The following is a 26,360-nucleotide window of genomic DNA, read 5'->3' on the forward strand; positions in this document are numbered from 1 at the left end:
TTATCCAAATACCGGAATCCCTCCCTCCTGCACCATCCCTGTAGCCACGCATTTAACTCCTCTCTCTCCCTATTCCTCGACTCTCTATCACGTGGCACGGGTAACAAACCAGAGACAACAACTCTGTTTGTTCTAGCTCTGAGCTTCCAGCCTAGCTCCCTGAAAGCCTGTCTAACATCCTCACCCCTCTTCCTACCTATGTCGTTGGCGCCAACGTGGACCACGATCTGGGGCTGTTCCCCCTCCCCCTTAAGGACCCGGAAAACACGATCAGAGACATCACGTACCCTTGCACCTGGGAGGCAACATACCAATCGTGAGTCTCTGTCGCCCCCACAAAACCGCCTATCTGTGCCCCTCACTATTGAGTCCCCAATAACTATCGCTCTACCTTTCACCACCCTTCCCTTCTAAGCAGTGTGAGCTCAATTCCTGCACTGGCTAAAGTTACCATAAAAGATTTTTCTTCTCAACTTCTCCTCACTCTAAGGCATGATGACTATCACGAGTTGTATCACACTGATGAGAGAGCAGCCTTATAGTCTGGTAAGACTATTACAGCTGTACCTTTACTTATGTCTTCTTGAAGCCTCCCTGCATCCTCTTGCAACTTACATTCACACCCGTTTTGGTGTCATCCATAAATCTGGAAATATTACAATGTCCCCACTTCCAAATCATTAGATCAGATTAGATTACTTACAGAGTGGAAACAGGCCCTTCGACCTAACAAGTCCACACCGATCTACCAAAGCGCAACCCACCCAGACCCACTCCTCTACATTTACCCCTGCCCCTAACACGACGGGCAATTTAGCATGGCCAATTCACCTAACCTGCACATTTTTGGATTGTGGGAGGAAAGCGGAGCACCCGGCAGAAACCCATGCAGACACGGGGAGAATGTGCAAACTCCACACAGTCAGTCGCCTGAGGCAGGAATTGAACCCGGGTCTCTGGCGCTTTGAGGCAGCAATGCTAACCACTGTGCCACCGTGCCACCCATATTAATACAGATCGTCAATAGTTGGGGACCTGGCATAGATCTTTGCAGAATCCCAGTTGTAATAGTGTGCCATCCTGACAATGATCTTACCACTGCTTTCTAGTACTTTCCCCCAATCCCAAGAGCTCTAATTTCATTAATTCACCACTTTATAGAATCCCGACAGTGTTGAAACAGACCATTTGGTTCAACAAGTCCACACCAACCCTCCGAACAGTATCCCACCCAGATCCATTTTCCTACCCCAATTATTCTACATTTCCCCTGACTTCACCGAGCCTACACATCCCTGATCAGCATGGGCAATTTAGCATGGTCAATTCACCTAACCTGCACATGTTTGGGCTGTGGGAGGAGACCCATGTAGATACAGGGATAATGTGCAAACTCTACACAGACAGTTGCCCGAGGCTGGAATCGAACTTGGGTCCCTGGTGCTGTGAGGCAGCAGTGCTAACCACTGAGCCATGGTGCCATTGTCTTATTCTTCACTGTAATTCCTTCTGTTCCATTTGCAATGGGCCTACATATATCCTTGCTGTAGTCTTTCCTTTCATATATCAATAGAAGCTTTTATAGGTCACCTTCTGTTCCCAGGAGAAAGTGAGGATTGCAGATGCTGGAGATCAGACTCAAAGTGGGATGCTGGAAAAGCACAGCAGGTGTTTGGATGAAGGGCATTACTCCCTGGATGCTGACTGACCTGCTGTGCTTTTCTAGCACCCCATTCCCACCTTCTGATCCCAGTTAGCATGGATCCATAATGGTTTTTTTGGACCATAAGACATAGGAACAGAAATTAGGCCATTCAACCCATCTGCCATTCAATCATGGCTGATGTTTCTCAACCCTATTCTTTCACTTTCTCTCTTTGGTCCCCTTGATCGTCAAGAACATATCTATCTCAGTCTGAAATAGACACAATGATCAGGCCTCCACAGCTCCTGGCCAAAGTGGTTTCTCCTTATCTCTGTTCTACAAGGTCTTCCCTTTACTCTAAGGCTGTGCCCTCGGGTCCCCATCTATCCCACCCATGCAACCAGCTTCCCAATATCTACTATGACCAGGCCATTCAGTATTCTCTATGTTTCAATTAGATCCCCCCACATCCTTTAAAACTCCATTGAGCATAGAAGCAGAGTCCTCAAACATACCTCATATATTAAGCTTTCTATTCATGGGACCATTCTCGGGAACCTCCTCTGAACACGTTCCAAGTTCAGTACATCCTTCCAGAGATTATAGGGCCCAAAACTGCACACAATACTCCGAATGTGGTCCGACCAGGATGGTCCAAATGTGATCCTCATCAGTTCTTCAGTCCTTCTTTGTTAGGTCCCAAATATCTCCCAATCCTCAGTCTTAACACCATTTCTGGCATTTTCATAAGCCACTCCTTTGAGAGGAAGTTTATGTACATCTATTACAAACTAAATTGAAATTTCCTAAACTCATTGTGTATTGGATCATGACGACTGGCAGAAACAGAACCTTTATTTTATCAATCTGGAAGAGATATGAGTAAAAATCTACCCGTGAAAAATAATGTTGTAAGCTAAGGTGCAACTTTAGGAAGCTTTCATTCTTACCATAGTGGTTTGGATTTTTAAAAGCTCTTATGTAAAGAAATGTTGATCGTATCCACTCCAAAGCAACATTGACATCAGTGATTGTATTCAGTATTATTTCAGCATTCAAATGTTCAACAAGATGCTTGTGTAAACTGTCAACAGAAACAAGTATGAGACCTCAAAATACATAATCCTTAAAACTTGTTTACTAGCACTCCAGATTAAACCTCTGGAATTAGGGTTCATTTTGAAAATCTGAAACTGTCACATAGATATACAGGTACAATGATTTACCAAAATTATATGCATTTCCAGTCAATTCAATCACATTAATCTACAACAGCACAGTCAATTTTCTGTGCACTTTCAATATCTCATTATTTATTCAATCTTTTGATGAAGGTTCCTATTCACTGTTGAGTCTTTTCCATCAAAACATTGTTTTGCAAAATATTACAATAACACAGTTTAATTACATTGCAATTTTTCTGCTTATTTCCTTCCTCATTGATGAGACAAGCTCTCAGTGGCATTACTCACAGTCAGTTGGAGAACAAACTAGGAGGTGAAACACTGTGTAAGTCCATCTCCGAACACAATGGGTGGGAAATTAATCAGTGCCAGGATGAATAACACCAAGGCCTTGCATATGAAACTAGGTTAAGCCCGAGATAATAGGTCTCTACCACTAAGTAACACAATAAGTATGAATTGCGAGGCAAGACAGAAATAATGTTTTTCAATATGGATTAGAGATCTCCAAGAGCTGATCTTATGATTATTTATTTATTTATTTATTGCGATGATAAATTAAAGTGTGGGAGTAGAGTTAGGAGACACAAGTTCAAATGGCTAAATTATAATCTTAGAACTGATATTAGAAAAATAAATTCATACACGAAGTGACCAATATGATACATAAGTTTCCAGAAAGTAGAAAAGCAGTTGGGCAGAATTGGATGAGTAGTAAAGTTTCTCAAATTACTCAAAGAGTTGGCTGGGAAAGCAAGGCCACCAATATTGTGTTTCCCACAACCAATTAATGTTCTCACTGAATTATGGTGAGACTTCAAGCAACCCCATTCTGGATGCAATCCCACCTGAGAGAGCTGACAATATCAACTGCATTGTCTACTTGTCAGAAAGATGTGTAGTCCCAGCATGGGGAGAATTGACTGGCACATGAAAAGGGGGAAATGACTCCTTTTCTTCTTTGAGAACTCAGCAGCATGACTTTTTAAAAATTCATTCATAGGATATGGACATCATGGACTAGGCCATTGTATCCTCTTTGGCCATAGGTGAGGTCCCAGAGGATGGAGAATAGCCAATGTTGTCCCATTGTTTGAGAAGTGCGGCAGGGATAATCCTGGAAAATACAGGCTTTTGAGCCTCACGTCAGTGGTAGGGAAATTATTGGAAATGATTCTCAGGGACAAGATCGATATGCATTTCAAAGCAAATGGACTGATTAGCAGTCGACAGTGTGGCTTTGTGCCTCACGAATTTGACTGAGTTTTTTGAGGCATCATCTCATACTTATCCAGATTAAACTCCATCTGCAATTTTTCTGCCCATGTCTCCAACTGATCTATATCCTACTGTATCCTCTGGCAATCCTCCTCACTATCCGCAACTCCACCAATCTTTATATCATCCGCAAACTTACTCATTAGACTAGAACATTTTCCTCCAAATCATGTATGTAGACCACAAATAGCAGAGGTCCCAGCACTGATCCCTGTGGAACACCCTCCATTCCAAAAAGCATCCTTCCACTGCCACCCTCCATCTCCCATGACTAAGGCAGTTCTGTATCCATCTTGCCAGTTCACCCCAGTACCTGTGATGAAGATGATCCATGAGGGAAATGCAGTTGATATTGTCAACTTGGGCTTCAGTAAAGCCTTTGACAAGGTCCGCCATAGCAGACAGGTACAAAAAGTGAAGTCACAGGTACCGGGGTGAACTGGCAAGATGGATACAGAACTGCCTTAGTCATGGGAGATGGAGGGTGGCAGTGGAAGGATGCTTTTTGGAATGGAGGGTTGTAATTAGTGGTGTTCCACAGGGATCAGTGCTGGGACCTCTGCTATTTGTGGTCTACATACATGATTTGGAGGAAAATGTTCTAGTCTAATGAGTAAGTTTGCGGATGATATAAAGATTGGTGGAGTTGCAGATAGTGAGATGGAAATTACAGATGGAATTTAATCTGGATAAGTATGAGATGATGCATTTTGGAAGGTTAAGTACAGGTGGAAATTATACAGTCAACGGCAGAACCCTTAGGACTATTGATATGCAGAGGGATCTGGGTATGCAGATCTACAGATCACTGAAGATGGCAGTACGGGTAGATAAGGTTGTAAAAAACGGCCTATGGCATGCTTACCTTCATTGGAAGGGGCATTGAGTACAAGGACAGATAAGGTTTGCTGCTGCTTTCTAGAACTTTAGTTAGGCTACACTTAGAATATTGCATACAGTTCTGGTCAGCACACTAATGCTTTGGAGAGGGTACAGAAAAGATTTACCAGTATGTTGCCTCGTATGGGAGATTTTAGCTATGAAGAAAGATTGGATAGACTGAGTTTGTTTCCACTGGAACATTGTGAAAGTCATGGATAGGGTGAAAAGTATGAGGCTTTTTTCCAGGGTGGAGGGGTCAATTACTAGGAGACACAGGTTCAAGGCGCAGTGGGAGAAGTTTAAAAGAGATGTTAGTCAAGTTTTTCACAAAAGGAAGCTGGGTACTTGGAACATACTGCTACAGGAAGTGGTGGAAGCAGTTACAGCATTCAAGAAACACCTGGACAAATACATGAAGAGGAAGGGAATAAAGGGATATAGATTCTGTAAGTGAAATCAGTTTTAATACAGAACAGCAACATGTGTTGGTGCAGGTTTGGAGGATTGAAGTGTCTGTTCCCGCACTGTATTGTTTTTGTTATTTGTTCTAGTTACGAGAGGGCAGCTAAAAGTCAACCACATTGTTGTGGATCTGGAGTCACATATAGGACAGACCAGGTAAAGACAACAGTTTCCTTCCTTCAGGGACATTAGTAACACACACACACTCGTGTACTCAAAGCACTGGTCTCAAAATTGAAGACAGGTTAAAAGCAGACTTTAAGTGGTCATAAATGGACTTCTAAGAGTCTCTATTAGAGGAAGGGGCAGAAGTACTCGGCCTCTGCTAAACAGAGAAAAGGGATCCCAAGGTAGTGGGAAAGTCACCGAGGAAATTTTACAGGTGTCTTTGCCTGCAAACCCTCTGGCGGCGACCTTTAAATTTCTGATTTGGAGATGCTGGTGTTAAACTGGGGTGTACAAAGTTAAAAATCACACAACACCAGGTTGTAGTCCAACAGGTTTAATCAGAATCACTAGGTTTCGGAGCGCTGCTCCTTCATCAGGTGGTTGTCATAACCACCTGATGAAGGAGCAGTGCTCCGAAAGCTAATGCTCCAATTAAACCAGTTGGACTATAACCTGGTGCTGTGTAATTTTTAACTTGAAATTTCTGCACCTGAACTCATTCCTTTTTTATTTATCCGCTCATTGGACATAGGCATTGCTGACTGGCCAGCATTTACTTTCTGTTCCTAGCTGTACTTGAAAGTAGCAGTGAACTGCCTTCTTGAACACTGCAGTTCATGTGCTCTGGATAGAACCACAATGCCAATATGGAGGGAATTCCATGATTTTGACCCAGCAACAGTGAAGGAGCACTGATATATTTCCAAGTCAGATGGTTAGTAGCTTCGAGAACTTGCAGGTGATGGTGTTCCAATGTATTTGTTGCCCTTGTCCTCCTAGGTGGAAGTGATAATGGGTTTGGAAGATGCAGTCTAAGGAGCCTTAGTGACTTTCTGCAGTGCAGTGCATCTTCTAAATAGTACACACTGCTGCGCCTGAGCAGCCTGTGGTTATAGTACCAAGCAAGTGGGTTGCTTTGTCCTGGATAGTGTCAAGCTTCTTGAGTGTCTTTGGAGCTCACTCATCTAAGCAGGTGGGGAGTATTCCATCACACTTCTGACTTGTAGATGGTGAACAGGCTTTTGGAAGTCAGGAGATGAGTTATTTGTTGCTGGATTCTTAGCCTCTGACTTGCTCTTGCAGCCACTGTATTTATATGCCAGGTTCAGTTGAGTTTCTGGTCCAGAATGTTGATAGTGTGGGATTCAGTGATAGTCACAACAGTGAATGCCAAAGGACAGTGGTTAGATAGTCTCATGAAAGAGGGTGGGGTATCCTTTGTTTAAGGGCACTCACTGCCTGGTTGAGGGACACAACATTGGGAATTATAGCCAAACACCAGCCCTTACTGCTCATCTCCAAACCCTCTCCCTGTAACCCCTAGCAGTGTTGGTAAAAGCCACAGCCTCCTCAGGTGCTTGCCATTTAAGAGAGCTGATGGCCTCAAATTTGTCATATATATAAGTAGCTGGGATTTCTGTCCCTAGGGTTCTAACTTGTGTAAAAGGTTTGTTGTCCACACTTAGGCGTACTGGGACCCTTCTTGCACAGGTCTCATGCTGGCTCTTCATCAGCAGACAAGACCCCTAATACCTCCATTAATGGAATTAATCCACATTAAAAATCCTAAATCACAGATAAATTGTTTGTGCAGAAAAAAAATCATTAAATGGTTACAGCCCATCAGTCATTGTGGTCATTGAAGAACAATTTAGATAGTCCCACTCCCCTATCCTCTCCCTATTTTCTTGCATTTACAGAATCATAGAATAATAGATGTAAATCCAAAACAAATCAAAGGATAATTTGTGCCTTTGGTAACATTGTGTAGTGTATCATTGACCTCCACATAGTCTACCTTCATCTACGTGAAGAAAACATTAATAACATATTCTATCACTGTAACCTGCATTTCCCATAGCTAATCCACCTCGCCTGTACATCCCTGGACACTGTGGGCAATTTAGCATGACTAAAACACCTAACCTTCACAACTTTGGACTGTGGAGCATGAGGGGGAAACTCATGCAGATACAGGGAGAATGTGCAAACTCCACACAGACAATCACCTGAGGTGGAATTGAATGCAGGTCCCTGCTGCTGTGAAAGACCTGAGCCACCGCACCGCCCCATGCAGGATGCATAGTGGGATAGTTATTGGCAGGCAGAAAGCATTTGTCATCGACTACTAGTCACCACATCACTGACCAATCTTGTTTCTGGATGAATCTCTCTTTGCACACAGTTTGACTGTATGAACCTCTTCCACTGCTTGAACAATAATGTAAGTAACACAACTTGCACCAGTTATGTGCTTTTAAACAGTTCAGTAATCCCTTCCCCAGTCCTTGGTTTTCAACACAGTCCTTTCCCATTTCGGTTCACAATCAAAAATATATAAAATAAAGAAGATACAGTCTGCACAGTTTCAATACAGTCCCACAGGATAATGACTACCTCAATCAGATCATTGCTCAGTGGATACTGTGCAAACTCAAGAACGGGCCTGAGGACACCATTTTCAATCCTGAAAAGTGCTCTACCTTATTACTCTGGAAGGGTAAGACCGTAAGGCTTTAAAATATAGGAGCAGAATTCGGCTATTCAGCCCCTCTAATTTGCTTTTCCATTCCATCATGGCTTTAATGTTTCTCAAGCCTATTCTACTGTCTTCTCCCCATAATCTTTGATTTCTTTACTAATCAAGAACTTATCTACCTCTGTCTTAAATACACTCAATCACGTGGCCTCCACAGACTTCTGCAGCAATGAGTTCCATAGATTTACCACACATTGGCTAAAGAAATTCCTCCTCAACCCTTCAGTCTAAGACTGTGCCTTTGGATCCTAGTATCTCCTGCTATTGGAAACATCTTCTTCACATCTACATTCTCCATGGCAACTTCTCAACCACAGTGGAGTCCACTTGCCAACCTATCAGTATTCTTGTAACTTACAATATAAATTGTTGTTCCCTTTAACATTTGACATTCTTGCAATCCTGGCCCGTTGACTGTAAGATGAAAACTCAAAACAGTATTGGTCTCGTGGTATTATTGCGAGACTAATCCAGAAACTCAGCTAATGTTCTGGGGATCTGGGTTTGCATTCCATTGTGACGGATGATGGAATTTGAATAGAATAAAGAATCTGGAATTAAGGGTCTAATGGTGGACCATGAATCTATTGTCAATTGTTAGAAACACCCATCCAGTTCACTAATTCCTTTTGGGAAGGAAATCTGACATCCTTACCTGATCTGGACTACATGTGACTCCAGACCCACAGCAATGCAGTTAGTTACCTCTCAACTGCCCTCTGGGCAATTAGGGATGGGCATTAAATGCTGGCCCAGCCTGAGATGCCCAATTTCTATGAGTGAATTTTTAAAAAAAATATGGCTAGTAGGTAGATTCAGGAAAGAAGTATATTCGTTTTCATTCTTTTAAAATAATTTTGATAGCTTTCATGACAAATGCTGATGTCACAATGAGCTGATATTAACCTCCTTCCCTTCACCAAGATGGCAGGGTGGTTAAAATTTTAAAATTACTTTTGGAGCTGTTGAAAAAGCATATGCTTAGATTCCATTCTGGGGATGAATCACCGGACCCGAAGCATTAACTCTGATTTCTCTTTACAGTTGCTGCCAGGCCTGCTTAGATTCTATTCTGAGGAAGAGTCATCAGACCTGAAACGTTAACTCTGATTTCTCTTCATAGTTGCTGCCAGACCTGCTGAGCATTTCCAGCAACTTCTGGTTTTTTTTTCTGATTTGTAGCAGTTCTTTTTGTTTTTATATGTTTAGATTGATTTGATAGCATTCTGGAAGGAGGCATACAGTTCAGAGTCTGCAACGTTCTTTCAAAAAAAAAATAGATTCATTGCTTTTTCGGTATTTTCCTCACCAACCTGCTTAGAGATGTATTTACACACCTCTACACAAGATGAGATTTGAGCCTGAACCTCCTGGTTCAGAAGTAGGAATCTTATCACTGTCCCATTACAGCTCTCTATTGTCATTTTTAAACATTTAAAAAAATGTTTTTAATTAATGTATTTTTCTATTCAATCTGTTCAGAGATGTTATTATTTGAACCCAGGCTTCTTGGTCCCCTTTGTCATTTTTATTCCAACTTTATCAACAGTTTCATCTGCAGGACAGTTTCAGTCCTAATGATAACCATCTACTTATTTACATGCTAAACATAATCGTTGTGATCCCTATGACCTCAATTTTATACAAGGTTGTTTATTTTAAGAATAGTGTTAACCACAAGACAATCCTTTTATGCATGAATCAGGAGCCACAAGTGAGGCACCCTAAGCTACCACTATACTTACTATCAAATCAGTTCATTGAGGCTTCTTTATTTATTTTGATGCAATGAATCATTTCCTATCAGCAATGTAAATGGCATACCGTTGAGTTAGACAAGCTGGAGTGTGGAAGAACACAACAAGCCAGGCAGCATCAGGAGGTGGAGAAATTAACATTTTGGGACTGTAACCCTTCTTTGGGACTGACCATTTAGTTAGTCAGTTAGCTTATGTGTGTGCTTAATTCTGATTATTACTTGTTTCTGATGATTGGCTTGCTTAGTTTGTTAGCACTGCTATGTTATAACTCAGTACAGCTGAAAGCAAAGCATGAATAGCTCAATGATTACAATTATCACCAAGTGAAATCTTTTGAGGAATGCACTTACATCTGACAGTCTGAGAAAACAGCACTTGAAGAATCCAAATCAAAAGAAAACATTTTCAGCTTTTCATTCTCTATTTGCCTTCATATACATCATGTTCAAACTCCTCGTCATTGTAACCCAAAAAAAGTTGAACTCTACATAACATCGATAGATGAACCCTGCAATCATTCATCTGCCTAAAATCTGTACATGTGTGAACCACAGAGAAATGTGTTCAAACAATAGTAGCACTGTACTTAAAACTGTGCCTGCATGCTTTCTGCATACACAATTTAAATTCATCCTATTAGAATACCTGCTCTCAATGGTATGTACTCCATCTAACATCTGTGTGTACTTGTCCTTAGTTTGGATCCTTGTCATGATAACTACTGTGGCTGTTGTGTCAAACTAAAAGAAATTACAAAATATTCAAGAATTTAGAACATGCTTTTACATTCATACATATTATATGTTGTATAGGCCTACATTGTCCTAATCTCACCTCAATAGGACATACGTACTACCCATTGTCTTAACTCTGCCATGATTTCAGCCCAGCTTTCTTGGTTGGGGTTATTAGGTATTAACAGGGAGATTCTAGCCAACCCAAGAGTCGAAACTTTTGTTGGAAGTATAACTGAAGATTTGTTTATGTGATCCTGATCATGAAATATCTGATGTAACATTTGACATGACTAGAACTGTAAATTATTTTAAAATCTTCTGTAGGATTCACAAGATTTACAACATATTCAAATTTTGGATCACCTTCTCCATGAGCACTAGTATTTCAGTAAATCTTTGCACTGTGACTCTTCCATAGTTGTTTCTAAAAAAGCAGCAGCATGAGAGTTTCACAAAATTTTTCATTGTGTTTCAGTATCATTTCCTCAAATATTTCCTCTGTCAGAATTAACTTTCCATATAAAATAAAAAGCACTTTTTGGATTCTTAAGAAGGATCAATATGTTTCAATATAAGGCAGATCAAATTGATTCAAAGCATGTTATCTGGAGCCGTCATTACCAAATTCATAATTCAACACAGGCAGAGTTGAGTATAAACTGAAGAATTACATGTAATTTCTCAGAAAGCAGAATTGCAATTGAACTGCTCTGACTCCCCAATAAGCTAACAGCACTGTACAAACAGTTTTGCCAAATCCTCTTGAATCAGACTGAATTACTATCAGTGTAAAACATAAGTATAACAATAATTTTTCAATGACATTAAATCAATACTGTTTTTTTGGCAGATCAGCTAAGAACAGGTCTTGAGGTTACAGAAGTTGAGGAATGAAAAATAAAAACTCAAAACAAAATAGTTTGGGGACTAATTTGTGAGTCTCTATTATGGTTTTTAAATTTAATCTATCAAAATATGCAAAATGTGGTTCTGGAAATGTGCAGGCATGAATCATCAATCAAAAGTAATTTCATTCAGGACTGCTGGTCACAGTGCTAGGCAGATCCACCCTCAGTTCCAGAAAACTCTCATTTAATCCATATGGTTGGCAGTCTTTATCAGTCCTTGTCTTTCCCACTTTCACGCTCATACCCCAATACACTCAATAATGACTTTCATTTCATTCAATGTCATTTATAACTGGGAATAGGTATATTGAAATTTTCTGGATCAATGTCTGAATAGTCTGTGGTGCAGAATATATCAGACCAGTAGACTATCACATGGTCATTTTGAAACTAAACATTTTAATCCTCAGCCGTTCATCTTATGTAAGGCCTACCATTCCAGGGATCATCCGTGTGAATCTGCGCTGGACACAGTCCAGTGCCAGTATGTCCTTCCTGAGGTGTGCAGCCCAAAATTGGACACAGTATTCCAAATGGGGCCTAACTGGAGCTTTATAGAGTCTCAGAAGCACATCGCTGCTTTGGTATTCCAACCCTCTTGAGATAAATGACAACATTACATTTGTTTTCTTAATCACGGACTCACCCTGCAAGTTAATCTTCAGAGAATCCTGGACTAGCAGTCCCAGATCCCTTTGTATTTTGGCTTTATGAATTTCTCACCGTTTAGAAAATAGTCCATTCTTGTATTCTTTTTTCCAAAGTGCAAGATCTCGCATTTGCTCACACTGAATTTCATCAACCATTTTCTGGACCACTCTCCTAAACTGTCGAAATCTTTCTGCAGCCTCCCCACCTCCTCAGTCCTACCTGCCTGTCCACCTAATTTCGTATCATTAGCAAACTTCGCCAGAATGCCCCCAGTCCCTTCATCCAGATCATTAATATATAAAGTGAACAGCTGCGGACCCAACACTGAACCCTCTGTGACACCACTTGTCACCAGCTACTATTCCAAAAAAAGAACCTTTTATCCTAAATCTCTGCCTTCTGTCGGATAGTCAATTCTCAATCCATGCCAGGAGCTCACCTCAAAAACCATGGGCCCTCACCTTACTCAGCAGTCTCCCGTGAGGCACCTCATCAAAGCCTTTTGGAAGTCTAGGTAGATAACATCCACTGGGTTTTCCTGGTCTAACCTACTTGTTACCTCTTCAAAGAATTCTAACAGGTTTGTCAGGCACGACCTCCCCTTACTGAATCCATGCTAACTTGTTCTAATCCAACCCTGCACTTCCAAGAATTTAGAAATCTCATCCTTAATGATGGATTCTAGAAATTTGCCAACAACTGAGGTTAGGTTAATTGGCCGATAATTTTCCATCTTTTGTCTTGATCCTTTTTTGAACAAGGGGGTTACAACAGTGATTTTCCAATCATTTGGGACTTTCCCTGACACCAGTGACGTTTGAAAGATCACACCCAACGCCTCCACTCTTTCCTAAGCCACCTCCCACAGAACTCGAGGATGTAGCCCATTGGGGACAGCAGATTTATCAATTTTTAGACATTTTAGCTTTTCTAGCACTTTCTCTTTTGTAACGGCTACCATACTCAACTCTGCCCCTTGACTCTCCTTTAATTGTTGGGAGATTACTCATGTCTTCCACTGTGAAGACTGACACACAATATTTATTAAGTTCTTCAGCTATTTCTTTATCTCCCATCAATTTGGAGCAGCCCGATGTCTACTTTTGCCTCTTGCTTGTTTCTTGTATATTGAAAGAAACTTTTTCTATCCTTTCTAATATTATTGGCTAGCTTACCTTCATATTTGATCCTCTCCTTCCTTATTTGTCTCTTTGTTATCCTCTGTTTGTTTTTGTAGCCTTCCCAATCTTCTGATTTCCCAGTGCTCTTGGCCACTTTCTAGGCTCTCGCTTTTTCTTTGATGTATTTCCTGACTTTCTTTGTCAGCCATGCCTGTCTAATCAACCCCTCCCCACCCACCCCCACCCCCACCCCCACCCCCAACACATCCCACCACCCCCCTGGATAATCTTTCTTTTCTTTGGGATGAACCGCTGTACTGTCGTCAATTACACCCAGACACTCCTGCCATATTTGCTTGACTGCCTTCCCGCTAGGCTCTGCTTCCAGTCAATTTTCGTCAGTTCCTCTCTCATGTAATTACCTTTATCTAACTGTAACATTATTACATCTGATTTTGCCTTCTTTCTTTCAAACTGCAGACTGAATTCTACCATATTATGATCGCTGCCTCCTGAGTGTTGTCTTATTTTAAGTTCTTTTCTGGTCTGGCTCATTACATCGCCCTAACTGCAGAATAGCCTGCTCTCTTGTGGGCTCCATCACAAGCTGTTCCAAAAAGCCATCCTGTAAGCATTCCATGAACTCCATTTCTTTGAATCCACCGGCAACATTATTCACCCAGTCCATTTGCATATTGAAGCCCCCATGATCACCGTGACCTTGCCTTTCTGACATGCCCGATCTATTTCCTGGTACAACTTGCACCCCTGGTCCTGACCACTGCCGGGAGGACTGTACGTAACCCCCCCAATGGTTGTTTTTTGCCTTTGTGGTTCCTCATCTCCACCCACACAGACTCACATCATCTGACCCTATTGCATTCCGTGCCATAGATTTAATTTCATTCTTAACTAACAAGGCAACCCCACCCCCTCTGCCCACCTCCCTGTCTTTTCAATAAGTTGTAAATCCTTGGATGTTTAACTGCCAGTCCTGAAACCCCTGCAAGCACGTCGCTGTGATACCTACTACATCATAATCATTCATGATGATTTGTACCGTTAATTCATCTACTTTGTTATGAATATTACAAGCATTCAGGTAAAGTGCCTTAATGCTAACTTTCTTATCATAATTAAAGATATTGGAAATCATGAGATGTCCTCAGTTATCCTTCCTTTTTGCTGCATTCCTAGTCTGTGTCGAGCTTAAACCCACCTGCATACATGCTATCCTGCTGCTTATCTTTCCATTTAACCCCATACTCCCTGTCGCTTTCGCTTTCCCTTCCCCCCCCACCGACTCAGAAATTTAAAGTCCTACTGACTACCCTATTTATCCTTTTCGCTAGAACACTGGTTCCAGATTGGTTCAGTTGGAGATCATCCCAACAGTACAGATCCCTCAGTTCCAAAACTGATGCCAATGCCCCTTGAAATGGAATCCCTCCTTCCCACACGAATCCCTTAGCCATGTGTTTACTTCCCTAACTTTCTTATCCCTATGCCAATTGGCACATGGCTCGGGCAGTAATCCGGAGATAATGACCCTTGAGGACCTGTAGTTCAAACAGTTCCTCCACCCTAGCTTTGCCTATGTTGTTAGTCCCAATGTGGACCACACAATTGGATCCTCCCCCTTCCGCTTCAATATCCTTTCAAGCTGGTCGGAGATATCCTGCACCCTGGCACTGGGCAGGTAATACACCATGCGGGACTCCCAATCCCGCTTGCACAGGATACTATCTGTCCCCCTAATTATAGAATCCCCTATAACAACTACTTGTCTTTTTGCTCCCCCCAAATACATTCTTAAGTAATTCCTTAAATTTGAATTCTGACCTCTTGGAGGTAAAGGCTAACATTAGCTTTTTTCTTTGCAGTTTGTATGTTATATTAGCTGTAAGTGATTGATTTATTTGGATCAGAAATCCATTTGCTTCACGATAGCTTAAGTTGCTCCCATTAAAAATATATACAATATTTTTCATTTCCGAAGTCCAAATTAGATAATTACAACCTTTCCCTACTGAAATTCCTATCTGTCTATAATACTTTATAACTTCCTCCTCTCATTCATTCAATTTTGTTGTCTGCAAACTTGGACAAAAAACTATCTACGCTTTCATCCAAGTGATCTACATCTATGTTGCTGCCCCAGCATAGATCAACGAAGCGCATATCACATTTGTTACATCACTTCTATCATTTTCTATTGTCTACCTGAGGTCGACCAGCTCGGCCCATCATTTGAAGTATATCAGTTTCACTGTATTCTTGAAACATTCCTCCTGCGTAATGCACTGTTGATTTAATTACCACTAAATGGGCTGGTAAATTTACTCCCATAGCCAAAGTGCTAGTAGTAACTGTAACAAAATATTATTGAAAAACATTGTCAGTCAGTGCTTCAAAACTAATTGAAACTATTTTGGTGGAGACAGCAGCTCTGATTCACCTAACACCCCTATCTCAGAGCTGCTGCTGCTAATTGTGATGTCCTGGGCCAATAAGAGCATTCATGGCACAAACCATCAGTGTGACTGGTGCTCACATTGGAAAGCAGAGATACAAAAAGAATGCAGCCACAAGCCTAAGAGTGCCTTGCTTAATAGTCAACCAAACCATCAAAATTCAAATGTAATTGTATCTTGGACGTCACCTAAATACATATGGTGTGCTACCAAATGGTATTGTGCCCAAGACGGTGGGGGGGTACATCAGGTGCCATTAACCAGGGTCTGCTGTGCTCAGGTTGGGACTGGGGCTGCTGTGCTTCGGTTGGGAACCTGGAGTCCAATCCAGAAGCAACACTGGGGCCCCTGATTTCTATTCCTGGCCCTGGTTGCACCTGTACATATTCCACAGTCAACTTGCTCAATTGCAGATTTTTTAGGCTTCCTGAATCATTGGCAGTCTTGCCCAAGTTCCTGGATGGGGAAAGAACAGAGAAGGGAACAATCCACAATTGTCAACTGTTTTGTGTATTTGCAATAAAATTAACTTGATGATTGATGGCTACTGGTAGCTGGACCACAACACATCTGGGAAACTAGTGTGGAACAGGCCAAACCCCTGTTCTATTGAAGGAAATCCAATTACCATGAAAGACTGAACAAAATTTGTTGAACTTTTCATGAGCATATGCATGGTCCTAATGGCTATGTTAGGCTGCCCAAACACCTTAGAAACAATCCATCATAATTAAGCTTTGGACATTTGTAGGACATTGAATTTTAGGACATTGAGTTGCGCTGTATAGTACTCATTTATCTGATCCATTCATGTAAACTACTTATGAAACCTAAATATTTGCCTGACAGTGTGTATTCAGTGTCATGCATAGTTTTTGAACAGTAGAAAGTCACATGGCAGCAAATGACATATTTTGGCAGATGATGCTCAGAGTAAGAATCTCTGTTGCAATCTTTGGGTCTTGCTATCACTGTCCAAGATACTGGCCACATAAAGGTCCATATCATTGTGAACATGATGATTATTTCCTTGCTTCATTGGTAATCGTTGGTCTGAAACTGAGGTAATGTAAAAACCATAAAATATGAAATCAGTTTAACCTGGTTGAACAAAGAAAACAACATGAAAGCCTAAAGATGACAGAAATATAACTTACAAAGTACTGGTACATCTCCTGCAGTGAAAGCAGCTTCAGTCGCTTTTCTATCGGATACATCCATACCAGCATGATGATAACCAACTCCATATATTAACAGATCTATTAAAATTCATGCAAAATTTCACTTGGAATTATTGATTTTTTAAAATATATATAATTTATTTGACTCAACCATTCAAAATATAAACATCTTACCTCTAAGCTTTGAATCCTTTATTGAGTTTGTATATTTTTGCAACCTGTTGGAATTAAAAACATTGGACGCATGAATAAATTTAGAAGATTATTTAAACCAAAGAAAAGTCTTTTTTTTCAAATTCAGGATTATTACATCTTCAATTGTATAAATTATGATGCAGAGAAAGACACATTCGTTTTACTCATCTACAGTGTGCAAGATAGAAAATGTAGAATCTGTTATGATCCCAACTGATGTTATTACGAGACTAGTCAGACTCCCAGACTGAAATCTGGCTTGATAAATCATATACTTTTTTAAATGTAACAAAGTGAAACACTGAAACAGAAGCATGCAATGTTGCACACCTGGTTTTAACAACAAAACAGAAGTTTATTATACAAATGAAAAGATCATAACATAGAATAAAGCAAGCTGTAACATAATTTGAAAGATTTTGAAACATACAGTAAAATTCCATCTATTCCAATGTAATCAACGCAATCCAAACCCCCTCAAAACATTTCGGGAAAGTAGCCTGGACCCTAATTCAGTGAGTGAAGCAGCCACACTGCTAAAACTTGGTACATAGAACATAGAACAACACAGCACAGAACAGGCCCTTCGGCCCACGATGTTGTGCCGAACTTCTATCCTAGATTAAGCACCCATCCATGTACCTATCCAAATGCCGCTTAAAGGTCGCCAATGAATCTGACTCTACCACTCCCACGGGCAGCGCATTCCATACCCCCACCACTCTCTGGGTAAAGAACCCACCCCTGACATCTCCCCTATATCTTCCACCCTTCACCTTAAATTTATGTCCCCTTGTAACACTCTGTTGTACCCGGGGAAAAAGTTTCTGACTGTCTACTCTATCTATTCCTCTGATCATCTTATAAACCACTATCAAGTCACCCCTCATCCTTTGCCGTTCCAATGAGAAAAGGCCGAGAACTCTCAACCTATCCTCGTACGACCTACTCTCCATTCCAGGCAACATCCTGGTAAATCTTCTCTGCACCCTCTCCAAAGCTTCCACATCTTTCCTAAAGTGAGGCGACCAGAACTGCACACAGTACTCCAAATGTGGCCTAACCAAAGTCCTGTACAGCTGCAACATCACCTCACGACTCTTGAATTCAATCCCTCTGCTAATGAACGATCATACTCCATAGGCCTTCTTACAAACTCTATCCACCTGAGTGGCAACCTTCAAAGATCTATGTACATAGACCCCAAGATCCCTCTGTTCCTCCACCTGACCAAGAACCCTACCATTAACCCTGTATTCCGCATTCTTATTTGTCCTTCCAAAATGGACAACCTCACACTTGGCAGGGTTGAACTCCATCTGCCACTCCTCAGCCCAGCTCTGCATCATATCTAAGTCCCTCTGCAGCCGATAACAGCCCTCCTCACTGTCCACAACTCCACCTATCTTTGTATCATCTGCAAATTTACTGACCCACCCTTCGACTCCCTCATCTAAGTCATTAATAAAAATTACAAACAGCAGAGGACCCAGAACTGATCCCTGCGGAACTCCACTTGTAACTGGACTCCATGCTGAATATTTACCATCTACCACCACTCTCTGACTTCGACCGGTTAGCCAGTTTTCTATCCAATTGGCCAAATTTCCCTCTATCCCATGCCTCCTGACTTTCCGCATAAGCCTACCATGGGGAACCTTATCAAATGCCTTACTAAAATCCATGTACACTACATCCACTGCTCTACCCTCATCCACATGCTTGGTCACCTCCTCGAAGAATTCAATAAGACTTGTAAGGCAAGACCTACCCTTCACAAATCCGTGCTGGCTGTCCCTAATCAAGCAGTGTCTTTCCAGATACTCGTAAATCCTATCCCTCAGTACCCTTTCCATTACTTTGCCTACCACAGAAGTAAGACTAACTGGCCTGTAATTCCCGGGGTTATCCCTATTCCCTTTTTTGAACAAGGGCACAACATTCGCTACTCTCCAGTCCCCTGGTACCACCCCAGTTGCCAGTGAAGACGAGAAGATCATTGCCAACGGTACTGCAATTTCCTCTCTTGCTTCCCACATAATCCTAGGATATATCCCGTCAGGCCCGGGGGACTTGTCTATCGTCAAGTTGTTCAAAATGTCCAACACATCTTCCTTCCTAACAGGTATCTCTTCTAGCTTATCAGTCCGTTTCACACTCTCCTCTTCAACAATACGGTCCCTCTCGTTCGTAAATACTGAAGAGAAGTACTTGTTCAAGACCTCTCCTATCTCTTCCGACTCAATACACAGTCTCCCACCACTGTCCTTGATAGGACCTACCCTCGTTCTCGTCATTCTCAGGTTTCTCACATACGCATAGAATGCCTTGGGGTTATCCTTGATCCTATCCGCCAGGGATTTTTCATGCCCTCTCTTAGCTCTCCTAATCCCTTTCTTCAGGTCCCTTCTGGCTATCCTGTATCCCTCCACTGCTCTGTCTGAACCTTGTTTCCTCAACCTTATGTAAGCCTCCTTCTTCCTCTTTACTAGACATTCAACCTCCCTCGTCAACCAAGGCTCCCTCACACGACCATTTCTTTCCTGCCTGATCGGTACATACATATCAAGGACACGTCGTATCTGCTCCTTGAAAAAGTTCCACATTTCCACCACATCCTTCCCTGACAGCCTATGCTCCCAACGTATGCTCCTCAAATCCTGTCTTACAGCATCGTAATTTCCCTTCCCCCAATTGTAAAAACTTCCTTGTTGTGCGAACCTATCTCTCTCCATAACCAAGGTGAAAGTCACAGAATTGTGGTCACCATCACCAAAATATTTTCAATAAAATCCACTCAATCCCAGGAATCATAGTACTGCTCTTTTTGTTGATGGTATGAGAAAGTCCATAATTACCTTTAGTTTTGCATTCCGTGGGGCAATTTGTCCATGTCCAATAACATGGCCCAGGAAGTTCACTTGGGCTTTGGCAAATTCATTTTTAGCCAGGTTTATCACTAAACCTGTCTCCTGAAGTCAATTGGACAAATCTGATATATGTTGCAAATGTTCATTCCATGTGTGACTAAAGATCATCAGCACATCAATATATACGACACAATTGGGAAATCCAGCAATGACCTTATTGGTTAGTCTCTGAAATGTGGCTGGCACATTCTTCATACCAAATAGCATGAGTTTAAATTGATATAGTACATTTGGCATTACGAAAGCCAAAATTGTCTTTGCTCTTTCAGACAAAGATACCTGCCAGTATCCTCTGAGCAAGTTCAACTCAGAAATATAAGTTGTTTGTCCCACCTTTTCAATAAACTTCCAAATGCGGAATTGGATATGCATCAGTCTTTGTAACTACCTTGACTTTGCAATAGTCCATGTGTAACCATTGGGTACCATCTGGTTTTGGCACCATTACAATGGGTGAGCTCCAGTCACTGTAACCCAATTTGATTATATATTCCCTAAAGAATTCCTACAGTGTGGAAAGAGGCCCTTTGGCCCAACAAGTCCACACCGACTCTCTGAAGAGCAACCCACCCAGACCCATTCCCCTACCCCATTATTCTACATTTTACCTCTGATTATTGCACCTAACCCACATATCACTGATGACTATGGGCAATTTAGCATGGCAAATTCACCCAACTTGCACATCTTTGGATTGTGGGAGGAAACCGGAGCACCTGGAAGAAATTCACGCAGACACGGGGAGAATGTGCAAACTCCACACAGAGGCTGGAATCGAATCTGAGTCCCTGGCACTGTGAGGCAGCAGTGCTAACCACTGAACCACCATGCTGCCCAAGGTGAAATCTTGGAGCATGCATTCAATCTCCTATTGAACCTGCGCCAACTTTCAAGGATTATACCATGAAATTTGTTGCTTAATCGGAACAGCATCTCCTACATCTATATCATGCATAATAAGGTTAGTACTTCCCAGTTTATTTCCAAACATGCTAAAGTAATAACTTTCAGGCCATTTCGATTTTCTTTGGAAGGTAACTCAATAATTTATCCCAATTTTTGCCAACTTCCTCATTGTCCAGTTTAATTTGAGGAATGTCCAATTCAGAATTCTCTGAACTTGGTTCTTCCCTCTGTGTTGTCACCAATAACACATTCTTCTCTTGCTTTCCTTCCCTGTCAAAATACCTTTTGCGCCTATTACATGACACACTCTGTGAGATGTTTTTCTGTCTGGAGTCCTTACCAAATTGTACACCCTACTCAATTTCCTTTTGACTTAATAAAGTCCACTAAACCTTGTTTTTAAATGTCACCAATCACTGGAAGTAACACTAACATTTTCTCCCCAATAAGAAAATTGTGAGTTTTTGATTTTTTGTCTGCTTCCTCTTTCATTGGATGCCTAGCCAACTCCTCCACTCTATTTAATTGCTCTCTAAAATTTGACACATAGTCCAAATATGTGGTCTCTAAATTATGACTTAGCAATTTCTCCTTAATCATTTTTAGCGGTCCTCTCACTTCATGCCCAAAAAGTAATTCAAATGGACTGAATTTAGTCGATTTATTTGGTGCATCTCTGATTGCAAGAAGTACAAGCAGAATTACCTTATCCCAATCATCTGGATAGTCTTGACTATAAGCCCTCAACATGGTCTTTAATGTCTGATGCACCTTTCTAGCGCTCCCTTTGACTCTGGATGGTACGCAGTAGTTTTGAATTATTTTATTTCTAAGCTGTCCATAACTTCTGTGAATAATTTTGATGTAAAGTTTGGCCCTTAATCTGATTGTATCTCTGTGGGTATCTAGTGAAAAATGTGAGTAATTCCTCTACAATCCTTTTAGCCATGATACTGCATAATGGAATGGCCTCTGGAAATCTTTAAGCAAAACACACTTACCCTACAGTTAAAATACAAACAAAAGAATTAAGAATTGGTATAACTTTAACTCTATTGGAAAACTCAACAGAATAAGACATTACTTAACTACAGCAACTATTCCAATACAGTAACATCCCATAAACACTCCTTTGGCAAAGGCAAATTCAGTAAAAGCGATTGTCTCATATATAGTGTTTCTCCAATCCAGGAGGAAAGGACACCAAAAGAAAATTCAGTGGAAAGAGACAACTCCAGCTTTTTCATGTGGCCCAGAGAGGTGCAATCGCCTCCACAGCCAACTTTAAAACCCCAACAAGTACTGAAAGTCAGACTAAAACCCTAGTTCTGTGGAAGCCTGACTCTACTCATTCATGCTGCTTCTACTGTTCCAACTTAAAAAAAAACCCAAGGTCTCAAAGTTGTTTACTTTATTGGCTTCAAATAGACAGCTGACCACCCATGGCTCAAAACCTTTCTTTAAAAACAGAGTAAAATACATACAGACCAAAACCCACATGCCACTAGTTCAAAATCCAACCTCATATAAATCATATTTATATATAAATCACACACTTTACATCATACATCACATTGAGGGGAGTTAAAGGAATAATCAACCTGACCAACAATGGCTTTTCCATTTAAAATTTGTGCATGATCTTCCTCATCCCATTACATTTTTTTAAAAAGCTTATTTCTATGCAAAATGCATCCTCATAAGCAAAAAGAAAACTTAAAAGCACAGCTGTTTCCAGAAAAAGATGCTGAAACAAATCACTCACTCTAGTTTATCTATATTACCTGTCATTAAAATACTAGATGTAGGAATAGTTATTGTGATAGTAAGTAAATATTTGTCTTAAGTTCTGATCATGCCAGTTTCTTTTGATTACTTAACATACTATTTTGATATTATGAGCAACTAGTCCCAAAATATAGCCCAGAGTTATTAGAAGGTGACTTTAATATATCTGTATTTATTTACGATTTTAGTACATCGAAATATTTCAGTGTTGTATTAAAGTAAAAATTTTTTCCAAGTTCAAAATTTTGTAAGTTCACTGTACTAAACTTCAAGTCTTTGCTTCAATATGATTCAGGAGAAAAATACTACCTTTGCTTATGATCTGGGGTCATAATGAATTTGGCATCCTTTGCAAGTACGGATGCAGCCTGTTGCACACCTTTCCTTGTAGCACAAAACTGAAAGTTTGAAAAAAACACACTTTTAAAACCACATTTAAAAACTGTACCTTGAAGATAATGGAAGTTAATCAGAATTAAAATAATAAATACCACCAGAGCAGGTTTCTGCTCAGAATATGTCTGTATAATGTTAGCCATTTTGTAATTAAGTGATAGATCAAACTTGAATTCAGTTTGAGTACTGGAGCAAGGAAATCCAAGTACAACTTTGCGGAGCTTTACGGGTCGAAAGCTTTCATCTATCTTCGTGGCAGTTCCTGGTCCTTTTCCATCTGATAACCATTCTGCAATCTTAGGAAGTAGAACAAAAGATGCACAAATACAAACTGTTCATGGACATCAAGCAAAATTTCAGCACATTAATTTTATCTGATGTGATGTGGATAAACTTACATCCTCAACATTAGGAATTGTTGCAGAAACTGCTACAAATCTCAGTGCCTTATCATTGAAGTGATTACACATACGTGAGACAGCTAACTGAGCTGTTTTCATTCGGCTGACTACAACTTCAAGAGTTGCACCACGACATTCATCTTTCACAACATGTACCTAGAATTATAAACACTTGTTATTTGAAAATGCATAAGTAGTCCTAAAAGTTTAATGGAAACAAATAACATGCATTATCTTTAAAATATATTTGTATTCTGAATATCCAAAGCTCCTTCGAAGTTAAAAACATTGCTAATCAAATCAAAAGAGAGTGAACTATAATTTCACAATATAGATATGATTTAGCCCTTACCTCATCAATAAGGAAAAGTCTCACAAGCTGTACCAATGAATTATCTCTCCATTTTCTCGTCATGGTGTCCCATTTTTCCTTAAAAAGAATTTACAATCTGAACACAAATGGCCAAACACACGACAAAGTGCACTTCTTATAACTTTTGAAAGGAAAACTGATAAACTTCTTGGAGTAAATTTAATTTTGTCAAATGGGTGCAAACAAGTGAATGCTCCACTTCAGCTTCCTCATGAAGTCCCCGGCATTACGGATGCTAGTCTTCCACCAATACAGTTCTTGACATCATGTGGACTAAACTGGTTGGGCCCTGACAACATTGTGGCAATTGTAATGAACTCTTGTGCTCCAGAACTGGTTGCGACCCCAGCAAAGTTGTACCAGTCCAAGTACAATGATGACATTTTTTTGAGGCAAAGTGGAAAGTTGCCCAGGTATGTACTATCCACCAAAAGCAGGCCACACTACCATAAGGTTGTGGAGGGTTTGGAGAGGGTACAGAAATGGTTTACCAGGATTTGGCTGGTTTGGATGGTGTTAGCTATGAGGAGAGATTTGACAAACTTGATTTTTTTTCGCAGCTGCTCTCCATTCAACCTGTCCAAAACCTTCATAATCTTACTCACCTCAATCATGTGATGATTAAGAGTAGATTGGGATTGGTCAGGTTGAAGGCCTTCTTGACCACCTTATCCACTTGTGTGACTACTTTCAGGGAACTGTGGACCTGTACGCTTAGGTCCTTGTCTATGTTATTAAGGAGTCTGCCATTTACTTTATACTTCCCTCCTGCATTAGATACCCCAAAATGCATCACCTTGCTTTTGTCCAAATTAAACTCCATATGTCATTGGTCTGCCCAAGTCTCTAGGCTATCTATATCCAGCTGTATCCTCTGCCAATCCTCTTCACTATCCATAGCTCCCCCAATCTTTATGTCATTGCAAACTTACTAATCAGGCCAGCTATATTCTGCTCCAACTATTTCTATATATTACAAACAACAGGGGTACCAGCACTGATCCCACTGATCACAGGTCTCCTGTCAGAAAAACACCCTTCCACCATTATTATCAATCTTCTATGACTATCCATCTTGCCAGCTTATTGTGGATCCCATGTGGATTCACCTATCAGCCTAGCATGAAGGACCTTGTCAAAGGCCTCGTTAAAGTCCATATAGATAATATCTACCACCCTATCTTCACCTTTGTCACTTCCTCAAAAATCTCAATCAGGTTTGTGAAACATGACCTTCTTTGCATAAAGCCATGCTGCCTATCACTAATAAGTCTATATTTTTCCAAATATGAGTAAATCCTATCCCTAAAAATTTTCTCCAATAATTTCTCTACCTCTGATGTAAGGATCACCAGCCTGTAATTTCCTGGATTACCTTGTTGCCCTTCTTAAACAAAGGAAAAATGCCAGATATTCTCCAGTCCTCTGCTGTGGCTAAAAAGGATACAAAGAGTTCATGTAAGGTCACAGCAATTTCCTCATTTGTTTCCTTCTCAGATAGATCTCATTAGGTCCTGAGGATTTGTCTACCTTAATTTTTTTTTAAAAAATCCCAACACCACTTCCTTTTACATGTTGACATGACATAGAATAACAATATGCCTCTCTCGTGATTCATCATCCACCATGTTCTTCTCCTTTGTGAATACTGAAGAAAAGTATTTATTAAGGACATAAGCCACTTCCTCTGGCTCCACACAATTATTCCCTCCTATGTCTTTGAGTTGTCACACTATTTCCCTAACTACACTCCTGCTCCTTATATATGTATAAGACACCTTGGGATTTTCCTCATTCCTGTCTGCTTAAGATTTTTCATGGCCCCTTTTAGCTCTCCTCATTTGAGTTCTTACCTGCTATCTTTGTATTCTTTGAGGGCTCTGTCTGCTTTTAATTTCCTAAATCATTTTTATGTCTTTTTCTTTTTGACTAAGCTCTCAATTTCTCTGGTCATCCAAGGTTCCCAATTCTTGCCATCATTTTCTGTAATTTTTACAGGGACATGCTAGTCCTGAACTCTAATCAACTGGTCTTTTAAAAAATCCCCACATGCCAGATATGGATTTTTTTTTAGATTAGATTACATTACAGTGTGGAAACAGGCCCTTCAGCCCAACAAGTCCACACCGAGCCGCCAAAGCGCAACCCACCCATACCCCTACATTCACCCCTTACCTAACACTACGAGCAATTTAGCATGGCCAATTCAACCTGACCTGCACATCTTTGGACTGTGGGAGGAAACCGGAGCAATCCCACGCAGACACAGGGAGAACGTGCACACTCCACACAGTCAGTCACCTGAGGCGGGAATTGAACCTGGGTCTCTGGCGCTGTGAGGCAGCAGTGCTAACCACCGTGCCACCCACACCTCAAACAAT

The 26,360-nt window shown here is 40.8% G+C and overlaps 1 protein-coding gene across 1 annotated transcript in view; it reads right to left on the bottom strand.

Moving 5' to 3' along the window:
- Window positions 1-26,360, bottom strand: part of hfm1 (helicase for meiosis 1) — a 193,310-nt gene that overhangs the window by 149,458 nt on the left and 17,492 nt on the right. The window contains exons 6-14 of the mRNA XM_072573276.1: window positions 23,959-24,036; window positions 23,604-23,762; window positions 23,301-23,501; window positions 23,119-23,207; window positions 17,165-17,208; window positions 16,967-17,068; window positions 15,559-15,704; window positions 10,564-10,658; window positions 2,596-2,729 (exon numbers count right to left, since the gene is read on the bottom strand). Coding sequence (XP_072429377.1) covers window positions 2,596-2,729; window positions 10,564-10,658; window positions 15,559-15,704; window positions 16,967-17,068; window positions 17,165-17,208; window positions 23,119-23,207; window positions 23,301-23,501; window positions 23,604-23,762; window positions 23,959-24,036 — 1,048 coding nt within the window. The remainder of the gene's footprint in view (window positions 1-2,595; window positions 2,730-10,563; window positions 10,659-15,558; window positions 15,705-16,966; window positions 17,069-17,164; window positions 17,209-23,118; window positions 23,208-23,300; window positions 23,502-23,603; window positions 23,763-23,958; window positions 24,037-26,360) is intronic.

The sequence above is a fragment of the Chiloscyllium punctatum genome, chromosome 7, assembly GCF_047496795.1.
Source record: "Chiloscyllium punctatum isolate Juve2018m chromosome 7, sChiPun1.3, whole genome shotgun sequence".
Lineage (NCBI taxonomy): Eukaryota > Metazoa > Chordata > Chondrichthyes > Orectolobiformes > Hemiscylliidae > Chiloscyllium > Chiloscyllium punctatum.